Source organism: Nicotiana tabacum, chromosome 2 (genome assembly GCF_000715075.1).
Source record: "Nicotiana tabacum cultivar K326 chromosome 2, ASM71507v2, whole genome shotgun sequence".
Taxonomy (NCBI): Eukaryota; Viridiplantae; Streptophyta; class Magnoliopsida; order Solanales; family Solanaceae; genus Nicotiana; species Nicotiana tabacum.
The window spans coordinates 113,749,475-113,762,353 of NC_134081.1; the positions used below are offsets into that span (position 1 = coordinate 113,749,475).

General features: G+C 36.2%; 2 protein-coding genes across 4 annotated transcripts; both read right to left on the reverse strand.

Annotated features, from left to right (window-relative positions):
• Nucleotides 1-484: 484 nt before the first annotated feature.
• On the reverse strand, nucleotides 485-6,424 carry LOC107796038 (uncharacterized). 2 transcript variants are annotated; one of them, XR_012702700.1, is made up of 4 exons: nucleotides 5,953-6,424; nucleotides 3,222-4,594; nucleotides 1,286-1,442; nucleotides 485-989 (listed from the first exon to the last, which is right to left on the reverse strand). XR_012702700.1 is itself a non-coding variant. In XM_075237773.1 (3 exons), exons 1-3 carry the CDS (start codon nucleotides 6,373-6,375, stop codon nucleotides 791-793), a joined length of 1,995 nt encoding a protein of 664 aa, XP_075093874.1. In that variant the 5' UTR covers nucleotides 6,376-6,423; the 3' UTR covers nucleotides 485-790. The 2 variants fall into 2 exon arrangements, 1 of the variants encoding a protein (XP_075093874.1); XM_075237773.1 differs by lacking the exon at nucleotides 1,286-1,442 and having other exon boundaries at nucleotides 5,953-6,423.
• Nucleotides 6,425-7,376: 952 nt separating this feature from the next.
• LOC107764969 (putative lipid-A-disaccharide synthase, mitochondrial) lies at nucleotides 7,377-12,386 on the reverse strand. 2 transcript variants are annotated; one of them, XM_016583545.2, is made up of 9 exons: nucleotides 12,269-12,384; nucleotides 11,917-12,178; nucleotides 11,647-11,746; nucleotides 11,426-11,531; nucleotides 11,128-11,348; nucleotides 10,525-10,603; nucleotides 9,918-10,156; nucleotides 8,449-8,675; nucleotides 7,377-8,094 (listed from the first exon to the last, which is right to left on the reverse strand). In XM_016583545.2, exons 2-9 carry the CDS (start codon nucleotides 12,150-12,152, stop codon nucleotides 7,902-7,904), a joined length of 1,401 nt encoding a protein of 466 aa, XP_016439031.1. In that variant the 5' UTR covers nucleotides 12,153-12,178; nucleotides 12,269-12,384; the 3' UTR covers nucleotides 7,377-7,901. The 2 variants fall into 2 exon arrangements, with proteins under 2 accessions (XP_016439031.1, XP_016439030.1); XM_016583544.2 differs by having other exon boundaries at nucleotides 11,917-12,386.
• Between the last annotated feature and the right edge of the window lie 493 nt (nucleotides 12,387-12,879).

Here is a 12,879-nt window from a genome sequence, read left to right on the forward strand (position 1 = left end):
GAAAGTATCAACCAAGGGAGTTAATCTAAAGACCACTTTCAGCCATTTTCATTTCGCACTTTTGCAGACTTATTTGAAGTGCCAAAAAAGATTTTGGATCTCAAGCAGATTATACATATTTCCCTTCTCCCTCGAGCTTGAATGGTAATTCACCAAACTAATATTGTTCCATCTCGATCTTCCATTAATCTTAATATCTGGCCAACATGTAGAGTAGATTAAATGGAGAAAAAAAAGGCCTATAGTTAATGAACATAGTAACGTCACAGTAAGTCTGATGATTTCATCCACATTGCTCTTGGACTGCAGAAAGGAACATTGTGAACAGCCAAACGAAGTTTGTCTCATTTTCTTCAAACTACTGCATTCAGGTGGTTTCCAATCGTATGTCAATAGTAAAATCATTGTAAGAAAGCAATCTATTTTTTTTCTTTCTGAAAATGAGAAAACATCTGATCTTTACAGAAGAGTCCACAAGAAAATCTTGGTAGTAACACAATCTGATCTTTATATATCTTCCTACATGTATCTCATAAAGTGGTCCATAAACAATACATCGCAAACTCCGTGACCAGAAAGCTACTCTAGGGATGTGGGGAGGTTCATTTGTTTACCCCTATCGAAAAACAGAACTCGTCTCCTTTTGGTTACAAAAAGATATCCGGAACAGGATCTTGGCTTAAGATAACGAACTACAAAAACAATCATATTCTCTAACAATAAAATACATGAACAGGATCGACCTGATTACATAAATCTTGAAGACTAACCAAGTGAACAAATCTAGGTATCAATCCCTGGGAAGAGAAATGCTAGATTTCGAGGGAATGGATAGATTGGTCTCGAGCATAAAAGAAAGATCATGCATCTGCGACATTATACCTTCTATATCCATATCATTTTTTGATGGATTCGATTCACCACGAATGTCTGAATTCTCTGAAGCATGTCCAGCATTATCACCAACCTTGCTTGGAGTATCAACGGCACTAAAAGATGTTAAATGAAATGTAAGAAATTGTTGATTGAACTCATATTTAGGAAGTTTAAAAAAAAAAAAAAAAAACATGCACACAATCATGATTTTACATGGCAACCTCTCCAAGTATTGCCTCCTAAGTATTTCTCAGTTTCTTATTCTTCATCTACAATCACAATTGAAATATATTGTGTAGATATCTCAAAATAGACATAAGCTTTTCCAGTATCGCTAGTGAACATTGTCAGCCATTATATATAGTCCCCTAAATGGTTCAATAGATACATCAGGGAAGTCATAAGGTACCTCTCTTTTCTTTTCTTCTTCTCAAAAATAAAAGAGGTCATAGGTATCTCTGTTTTGCCAACTAGCTAAAATCCCCTTTTCCATCTACCTCTGGATCTCTTTCTTCTACTGCTTCTTCTCAGGTAGTCTACTGCCCTGCGTCCCCAAGTTGACCCCTCTGAAGAACAATAGTCAATTTAAAATGCAACTTGGATACTCTAGCCAAATCCCAAGGTAACATCTATCTCAAGAACAATAGATCTTAATGAGCAAACAATTAAACAACAACTAGAATATGAACAGACACAGATCGAATCTAGTCTCTCAAATGTGCCTTCTTTTTCTTTTCTTTTTTTCTCTTTTGTTCCATTTTTTGGGGGCGAGCAGGGGCTGAGTTGCTCTGCTCTCATGAAATCTCCAGAATAAAAAAGAAAATCAATTTAAGGTCTAGCATCAGTTAGTCAACAGCTACTTGTTATTTTTTCAAGGAAGATAGCTGGATAAATAGGTACTCACTCCGTTTCAATTTAGATGAGGCAGTTTGACTCGGCACGGAGTTTAAGAGAAAAAAAAAGAAGACTTTTGAAACTTGTGGTCCTAAAAGCTTAAGGGGTAAAAACTTTGTGGGGCCATGACATTTGTGTGGTTATAAAAGCTTCCCATTAAGGGTAAAATGGATAAAATGAAGAGTTTAAAGTTGAATTATTTCCAATTGTAGAAATGTGTCATTCTTTTTGGAACGGATTAATAAGGAAAGTGTGTCATCTAAATTGAAACAAAAGGAGTAATAAAGATCTATCGAGTCAATCACCTTGGAAATATCTATAATATCTCTTGATTATTTTTTTTTCAAAACTAGGTTGGATTTGAGTCATTTTGTTAATGTTGTGATTTTACCTCTCTGGGACAAGGAAACACGTAACTCTCATCCTGGGAAGACGGAAATAATTTCCTCTCTCAGCTCCAAAAGAGCCCATGTAATCCTCCTCTTCCAGAAACTTCTACCTTTCAACTTCCAAGTCATTACAAATGAAAAACCCTTTAATGAACACGTTCGCATCTTTTTTCCATTTCTGTGAATTTCTTGTTTTCAGGCGAGGGAGGCACAGGGTAGGTGAAAGGGGAAGAGGGGTCTAGTGAGAATCGGACCTTGCACCTCCAGGATGAAAGACAGTTACCAATCAATAGTCAGTTCCTATTTTCTTCTGTCTCAAATTTGCACAAAGTTGAATTTTATACTTTCTCAAAATTTGCACAAAGTTAAACCAATAAAACTTCAAAACTGTCTTAAGCTTATTGTACCCTTACCTTCTCCAAGGAACTTTCAGCGGATACTGCAGTATTTTTCCTATATTCTTTTCTTGCATTGCTCCTTCCTCATACTTTTTGATTCTTTTCCCATTTTACAAATATTTTATATTCTGTGATTCTTACTAAAGTTTGATTTAATTCGTTTATTTTACTTTCAAAAGCCATGGTTGAAGCCTGCATTCTTCCAGATTCTCCTTTCTTTTCTATTGCTTTTTCTTTGCCTCGTATTCTGTGATTTTCATTATGTTAAGATCTAATTCCTCCATTTCTACCTTAACTCTATGTTTGGCTTCAGGAAGGGGAGAGGGAGAGTGAAAGAGAGAAATTTATTGGTTTATATCCCCAAGGTAAGATTTTGATAATTTACTTCCAATCATTTGGTATAGAAGGAAATAAATCCAAATTATTTCCTCCCTTCTGTCCAAATCGGAAAATCTTATGTGGAGGGGTATTACCCCTCTAAATTTACTTCGCCTCCCTTACTCTAATCCCCAGATTTTCTGCCAATCCTCCAGCCCCTCCTCTTTTCGCCCCAACCATAGTATAAGAACAATATTTGACGCCTATGTTCCTCGGAATCTCCACTAATCAAAAGAAGTCTTCCTAAATCAGCCATATTACAAAAATAATAAAAATATGAACACACCTGAATATGGTAGGAACTTCCAAAATATTGTCATTCACTTCCGCAGAAACAGCCTCTTTAACAGGTGCACCTGAAAAAGGATCCGACTGCGAAAAACTGCCAAAATCCATATCTTCAAGGTTTGAACTGAAATTTGTTAGTTCTGCATTATTATTATTGTTGTCATTGTCGCTTTGCACCAGAATATTCTCAAATGGATCTTTGGTGGGTACAGAGGAGGTAAAAGTATTCCACTCATCAAAGGAATCATCATCCCCATTTGCAGTATCATGTTTAGGTGTAGGTGCCTTCTCAAATGGATCTTTGATGGGTGCAGAGGAGGTAAAAGTATTCCACTCATCAAATGAATCATGATCTCCATTTACTGCATCATTTTTAGGTGCAGGAGCATTCTCAAAAGGATCTATGATGGGTGCGAAAGATGTAAAAGTATCCCACTCATCAAAAGAATCATGATCTCCATTTGCTGCATCATGTTTAGGTGCAGGTGCATTCTGAGTCTGCCATGTGTCATCTTGAAACCAATCAATGCTAGTAGAGGGGTCGTTTGAACTATCTTGTAATTCAGTATCCTTAGGTCTCACAATTGGAAGAACTTCCCCAGCATTTTGCGATGCTCCCGAATTTGCAATATCCCATAGGTCAACTGCCGGCCAGTCATTAGCTGCAGGAGAAACTGCTGCAACATCCGTCAGTTTTCTGTCTATTGGGCCTTTTGGGGTTCCAAAAACCGTATCTAACTGAGCAGAAAGATCAATATCTGAGCCAACAAACGCATCAGTTGATTTGGAACCCTCCTGCTGGTTTCCAGAACTAACTGTGGAACTCATAGAGGTGCCAAATGTGGTAAACACATGCTGACCTGCAGAACCTATAGGAGTGATAGATTTGTTAGACACATTCTCCTCTCCTGAATCAGCACTCTGAAAATCTGCTTTCCATCCAGTAAAGTCATTTGTAGTTTCGACAGTAGAAGAGGTCACAGCTCGTTCAGAGGATCTGTCATCAGTAGTTTGGACAGTAGCAGAGGTCACAGCCCGTTCGGAGGATCTGAGATTCTCAAACAAACTAAGATCCTCATGACTTCCATCAGTTTTATTTACTGCAGTCCCAATATTATCGCTTATGTCTGTCTGTTCTCTGTAAGCACTGGATATGTTTGTAAAAGAAAGGAAGTTGTCCAGGTCGACTACAGTCGAACTGTAAGAGCTTTTGCTTTGCTCTAGCTTCTTATTTGTAATAGTGTTGTCTGTCTCCAGCTCAGTTGGCCATCTAATTTTCAGATCAAGCAAATCAGACAAAAGAATTTCATCATGGGGTGAACTCGGCCCCTTGTTTACCTGATTCTTTTCAGTAGCTGCTCCAACCTTCTCCTGGAAACCAAAATGAGAAAAGTTCTTAACAACTACTCCTAATTCAACAAGTTTACAGTAACAACCAAAGTCTGTTGGAAATGCTAAAGGGCTTAAGCGAGAAAGAAATGAAAGAAGAATTCATGTGCAACAGAGGTGGATCCAGGATTACAGTTAGTGGATTCGAGCTTCCACTCACCCACTAACTCTTTGTGAAAATGAGTTCGGACGCAGCATAAGTATGTATACTTAAAAAAATATTCAAATATATAATGTGTATATAAATTTATAGCTCAAGCCGAATCTGCGTCTTCTAAGCAAAGCTACAGAAATATATATCGAGCCATAAGACTGAAGCATAATAACCAAAACAAGACAAAAAAGCCCAATCTTGCATAATCGTCCAATAACAAGAAGCAAGAGACATATTGAGATAGAGCAATGAGCAAATTTTGTGTGTTTTGAGATAGAGGAAGAGAAACCTGACACAATCTATCAAGGAGGATGAGGATTTTAAGTTAGTAGATTTAGAGTATCACTGCACACACTAATATTTTGTGCACGCACTAATTCTTGGTCATGGATTAGAATCTATAATATATTTGTTTTTAAGAAAATCTCAACTATATAGCTCGAGCCAAATCCGCCCCTACTGAGCAATATATAACCCAAAAGAAAGGAAACCCCAAAAAAGCTCTCATCTTGTATTATCATTGTCCCATAACTGAAAGCAACTAACATACCCATATAAAGCAATAAAACAAATTGTCTGCGTTCAAGAGAAAGGAAGAGGGACCCCAAATACTGATCCGCAAGGATTTTAAGTCAGTGGATTTAAGTACCAATGGAATCACTATTTATATATATATATATATATATATATATATATATATATATATATATATATATATATATATATATAGAGAGAGAGAGAGAGAGAGAGAGAGAGAGAGAGAGAGAGAGAGAGAGAGAGAGAGAGAGAGAGACCAAGTATAGATATGTAGCTTAAGTCGAATCCACAAAATATAATAAAAAAGATCTAATCTTGCACTACCATTCCTCCGTAACAGGAAGCAACCAACACACTCATATAAATCAGTGAGCAAATTGGGGGTATTTTGAGATAAAGGAAGAGAGACTCAATACTCCATTCATCAAGGATTCCAAGTACCACAGTAATCACTAATTCTTTATGACTATAGCTTGGAACTTAGTATAAATATATATTTCTTAACAATGATTCAAAAATATTCTCAAGCCAACAGAAAAAAAAACAATCTTACATTACAATTCTTTCATAACAGGAAGCAACCGACACACTAACATATTGCAATAAACAACATGTGTTTCGGAAAAAAAGTACAAAAGACCCAACATACCGATCCATCAAGGCGAAGGGCTTGGAGCAACCATTGATAGCCAACAGTAGACTTAAAGGAAATGGGGTCAGGAGCCACGTTAGCGTTTTGGTGCAATTTCTGACCGCAATATATGCAAATCAAGGACTGAAGCCCTCTGAGAAGCTTGCCTTGGCAGTGTTTACAACGGAGATAGGGTGGTGAAGGGTCAAAGGCGGCGACGGAGGCGGAAAGAGAAGGCATGGCCGGAAGTGAAGGGTCATCTGGGTTGTAGTCGGGTAGACCCGCTTCGGTTCGGGTCGAGATCTTGGCTTGCTGGATCAGATCATTTGGGAGCTCCAACGCCATTGTCGAGCAAAGTGAACAGAGTGGCGTATGTTTAGTTAGGGATTTTTTGTTTTCTTCACTCCAATCACTTGAATCTACTGTCTGTTCCCAGATCATGTACACTTTCTTTTTCTTTTTTCTTTTATTTATTTTGGTCCTTGCAAATTAGTTTCCCTTGAGTGAGTTCTTATTTATCCTTTCCGTTTTAATTTGGAACCTTTATCTTTTCTTAATTCCTGTCACAATAAGTAGGAGACTAAGATTATTGTTTTATCAGTTTTATCCTAACATCTATTTCAATTATTAATAATAAAGGAAACTCGTGTACAAAGCATCTCGCATTCACGCCCCTATTCACGCGGTATTTGACGTACTCCTTATATATATTTGAATAATTCTTCATTCTCAAAAATATATATATATATATATATATATATATATATATATATATATATATATATATAAGTTTGAAGAAGAGTTAACTTATATAAAGTTATTGAGTGACACAACTTTTTATTTATATCAAATATTCAATAGATATGTAATTCTCTATAAAAATGAAACTTGTAATCTTAAAAATAAAACAAGCTACTTGTAATTAATTTTTCTCAACATCTTTTTTCCCCTAATACTTTACTTTTCCGGTTAAAGTAATAGGTCCCCCATAAATTTGGAACGTGAGAGATTTCCTCAATAGTTGTCGATGGAACAAATAGACTTTTACTTCAATTAAATTTATGTGTCTGATGAGATGTTTAATTCTTTAGACATGGAAATACAATTCCCTTGTCAAACTTCTAGATATGGCCGGTCGGACCTCTATTCTCAATTCATAATTCAAAAAATAAGGAAATAATCAAGTATATAATTATGGCGAATAGTGATGAAAAATTAGTACATTGTCATTTGGTACTTTAAGATCTAAGGATGGTTTTTGGGACCAAAAGAGATGAGCAAGTTCATGATATACAATAACAATAACAGATCCAGTATAATCCCACAAGGGATCTGGGAGGGTAGTATGTATGCAGACATTACCCTTACCTTCAAGAAGGCAGAGAGACTGTTTTCGGAAGACCCTCGATTTAAGAAAAGATAAAAGAAAGGGAAGCAGCAAGTTCATGTTATAAATATAGTTTTATTTTTTTATAAAGCACTAGAGACGGAGACTAGTTTACATCACCAAGAATTAATAAAGCACTCAGGTAAAGAACATGCATCACCACGCATACAGCCAACTTATCAAATAGTATATTTGAATAGTTCAACCACTAGAACCCCATTTGGTTCAAATCATAGATTGATAGCTTATGATCATAGGATACTTCAGATAAATCTCCAACATCTCCTAGAAATATTTCTGATCTCCTTTTGACTTCTCACTTCATTAATCCAATGCAACACAGCTGTTACAATCCTTAATCTGAGAGAGGAAGAGAAAGAAGGACGATTTCCACGAGGTGAAAATTTTTCATTAACTATTTTACACAGCTTGCAGATACAACTTGAGCTTCGCTATATGCATAGAAATTATCCAACTGCTATTCAGTTGCTGACTTTCTAACAGATTTTCTTCAAAACTCTCTAGCTGCATCTTATCTCAACTTTGCTCACTTCAACTGTTTGAATTAGCACGAACCACCTTACTCCAGCTTACCCCGAGAATACAACATTGCATTTGCTGCGACCATACTTGGTGTACAATCAGAAAGTGGAACACTCATCCCCCCCTGGATTGAGCAACTAATGTTCATCTCTGGAGGTCTTAGCAGCTCAAAAACCTTTTCAGCTGCAATAATTTGTTTTTCTCGAAAGTTGTCATCAACTATTAAATCCCTGTGATTTCAAGATTCCAAGTCATATTTAAGCCATTTTAAAGATTTACAGCATGTACTCTTACACAAACAGAGGCAGACTCTCTATTGTTCATTTTTTTAAAAATCATTCTATTTTTTTGGATGGTTCGTCATAAAAATCTGTTGTTCCTTTTTTATGATTGGTTTGGTTTACTTTTGCCAACCAGAAAACAACAAAACTACAAGGTAGAAAAAAGTATAGTCCAGCTCATGCATTTCCCAGGATTATATTGTCTAAGACAGGTCACTTTACACGTCATTGAAGTTTAATTTAAGAAGCTTCAGTTAGGGTGGGAAACCAAAAAGGAACAAGGATCACTTAGTTGAAGCTTACTTGAGTAATGATGCCAATTTTGACGGAGTGCAATCTTGAAATAGAGCTTCAGGGATTACAGCTGAATCCAAAAGAATATTAGGAAGAGAGATGTATGGTATAATAGCTTTGTATCGTATAAATAATTCTGTCAGGAGATGGGCTCGATACGCAACAACACATGGCAGTCTTGCAAGCTGCATTTCCATCGCAACTGTACCAGAAGTGCATAGTGCTACACTGCTTGCCTGCATAATGCAGAAACACAGTTCATGTTACCACCTACACCTTGAAACATGATGCAATTCAATATATTCATGAGCATGAGACAAAAGGAAGGGAAAGAGAAAGGACAGTCATACAACATCAAGTCATCAACCCAGGAATTATTTCCATGTTGATTTAGTCATTCATACTTTCATAGGATATGTTATTTCTTTACGGGAAAGATGATTAAACAGCAGAAAAATTGAGGACCATAGGCTATGTATATCCCCTTCAATAATTACAAAAAATGCACTAAAGTTTCATTTTGTGATAAAAAATTAGATAAAAAGGAAAAACAAATTATAGTGACAAAGTGCCAAGCACACAATTCACACAGAATCCAATACCAACAACTATATTTAGGAAAGTCTAGTTGGATAAGACACAATATTGTCTGAAACAGATCTTGGAGTTACTGCTGGCACTTAAAAACATACCTATAGCTTGCCTAGTATCAAATCCACATAACAACGGTTTGAATAACAGGGAAAAAAATGAAACAATTTGAAGAAAAAAAACTCGTAACAAGCACAAAGTACCTTCCACTTTCACTTGTTCTGGAGTTATATAAATATTTTTATTTGTTCTGGATTAATAAATAACTTCAGCAATCTGCCAGGAGCTTAGAAGATATATTATCTATATATCAAGAACAAAACTAGAACTAGAAAACATGCTAGCCAATTGGCCAGCCTTTAGTAGCAAAGACTAGGTCTTCATCCTTGGAATTGAGATCCCCCAGATCCAAACCAAGCGGCTGGCTCTTTCCTACTCACAGTGTATCATATTCTCAGCGATAAAGGGCAGCCCGGTGCACTAAGCTCCCGCTATGCGTGGGGTACGGGGAAGAGCCGGATCACAAGGGTCTATTGTACGCAGCCTTACCCTGCATTTTTGCAAGAGGCTGTTTCCATAGCTTGAACCCGTCATATTCTTAGCATTGTGAGGAACAATTAAATGCAAAGATAATAGATGCTAGTTTTCCATCGCAAGGCATATTCATTGAGGTATGTACCTTAATAATGCCACCAAGGGACTTGCCCCATTTCCAATTCATTGAGTCATTTCGACCATAGTATGTCCCAAAATAGTTAATTCTTCTAGAAAAATGAGCATTAAAACCTTTTTCTAAGCCCCAAAAGTTCATATACGGAACATGAAGCATAACTCTAGTCCCAGCTACTTCACTATAAAATGTAAAGATACAAGACTCAAGGCCTTACACTAAATGAATTGTATTTCATCTGGTGTGATCCTCCAGGAACCAATACAACTGATGATGGCCACTTACAAACAGCTTTACTAATGTAGTCTTCGACATGTTGATTAGGTGCCACATGAACTGCTGTTACCACGTCTGGAAAAGAACCTTTTAATTGTTGCAAAGTTCTTGAGAATATGGGGAACATTCGAGTAACCTCCTGTAATCTACTTCCGGGAAGCAAGGAAATGACTGGGGATCCTACAAATTAAACTAACAAACACAATTAGAAAGTTGGCAAGGAAAAATGAAGTTAATAGATTAGCACAGCCAACCGATGAAAAGGAAATCAACATCCTTTTTTCAGTAAGCCACTAAGAAGGATACACGGAGATTTTGACAGATAAGAAAAAAATACAGAGAACAAGGTCTTGCACTATTAAATAAATGACAAATTACAGCAAAAAAAGTTTTGACGGATAAGTAGAAAATAGAGAAAAAGTTTTTGACATGTTAAACACCATAGTACTTTCAACACGGGTGTGAAACTTGGCAACACTATACACAAATATAATCTATTATGATACATCATATACTTTCTAGCAACAATATGCCACAAGCTAACATACCTGATGATATTCCATAATCAGTTAGAAATGCTTCGGCATTTCCTTGAATTCTGTATCTTCTTTCTGTGGCATCCTTCCCCTAAAATTTGAATATTAAACTACATTACGCCATTACACTACATAAAATTACAAATTCATTGTTGCATTGGTAGAATAACTTTATTCCCTCCTTGTTCATATTTCTTAGCATTTCTCTTCTCTTTGTTCCCCTAGTGGGATTCACCAGTGTATAAACATGATTAATTAGGTGAGTTGTTAATTGACAAGACAAGAAAATCGCAATTTCAAAAGCTAAAAACCATATATTAACGTGACGACGGCATCATCAAGGAATCGCTCTATCACACCAGGAAATTGCACTGCAATTCTAGTGGATAGTTTCTTGACAGGAAAAAAATGCTATCACTCAGTGAAATCATACACCTAGCAAAATGGTTTCTTGGAAAGAAAGAATATCTGCATGCTCGAAAGCTAAAAAGCCAGACACTGGTATAAGAAGGCATTACCTGAATGATGAAGAAAGCATCACCACATCTTTAGTGGTTACTACGGCTTGTCATGTACCAAATGTAGAATAAAACACAGATCAAAATACTGATTTACCTGGAAATCCGAAATATCTTCGAGGGTGGGATGACCAACAAAGGTTGCTGCTAGGCCGTTTGATCTACAGACTTCTGCTTCAAAAGGAAGAATGCATAACACATGATCCACAAACTGAAGAAGTCCTTTTAGTCTTGCTTCACCACCTTTCCAAGCCCAAAATGACGGTGATACATAATGGAAGTGCAAAGGGCTAACCATCCCCTGTTGAACACAGGTAGCTGAAAAAAGTTTTTCCCAGTGCACAAGGAATACGCGAGAAATCTCTTTCGAACTCACAAAAGCTACAGAGCATTACCCCTCAAATGCTTTAAGAAACGGAAGGAGAATCCTTTAGAGTCTACAGTGAGTACGATATGAGGCCTAAAAGAAAGAGCAGCTTCTATAGTTTGTTTCAGCCTAACCTGCCATTTCAAATTTCAAATAAGGTCCAAATTTCATGCATGAATAATTACTATTTTTTACTTGGAAAAACTATAACTTGATTTTTAGTAGCAGAAAATTCAGAATTATTCATACTCTAAATTGATTAAGATATGGCAGCAACTCCCAAATTCCCATTACTGCAATATCCTCCATTGGAAACAGAGAATTAAACCCTTGGTTACACATCATCTTCCTGATAAACATACACACCACAGAAAGAATAATGATAATTAAAGGGGTTGACAACTTGACTTAATTATAGCTGCTGCAACTTTTGTCTAGTGAAAAGCATATAATAATTTCAAGTTTCCATTGTAACTTTAAAATATTACTAATAATTAGAAAAGGGGGAGGACAGGTTACCCGCCAACACCAGCAAAACGGACAGGTAAAGGAGAAAGCTTTGTTAGAGAATTCATGACACGGGAACCAATTGTATCACCAGAAACCTCGCCAGCAACAATGAAGACCCTGAGTTCTGCATCTTTTGAAGCCAAATCAACTGCACTTTGACTTGAAACTGAGAATGCCCTTCTCATTTGCCATATCAAGTTTAGATTTATTTCAGTACTCGCATTCCAAATTCTTCTAATAATCATATCTTGGTCTCCCTAAAACGAAAATACTAATATACAAAAAAGAAAAATTAGTGAAACCCTTATTTTGGAAAGTATTAAGTAGTAAATGAAATGGGAATTTCGGCAAAGCACTGAACTTATAGTATCTTCTCTTTTTGTCTGGAAAATGGCACAGACTCACTCAACCAGCGCTCACTCTCTTCTTCCCCTTTTTTTCTTTTCAAGGAAGTGGACCAAATGAGCTACACCTCGCATAAATGTAAAAATTGGTCGACTCACCTGTACTCATTTTAAAAATATTTTCTAATTTGTAACTACTAAAACAACTTTAAGTATGTTTCTCTTCATTCTTCCTCGGTTAACCGTAATTTTATAAGATGTTTGTGAATATATTTTAAGATAATTTATAATATTTTACGGTAGGGGCTGTTGTGACACTTTAACTTTTATTATTATTTAGGGTTTTTTTTTTTTTTTCTTAATAGCAAAATGGATTCGTTAGATTTATTGTTGTTCTAATAAATTGATGATTGAAATTTGTTATTGATGATATTTAGAGGTTATGTTTCAAATTTGAGCTCATTTGGAGTAGATTTAGGTATTAAATCGTATATTGGATTGTTAAAATTCGAGAACAAATTTCTGTTTCTGGGCAATTTGTACTTCATGCCTATTTGGCCTTAAGTGTTGCACTTTAGACCTTTTGGCCTTAAGTGCATCTGAAGTATAATTATTCACTTCAGACTTA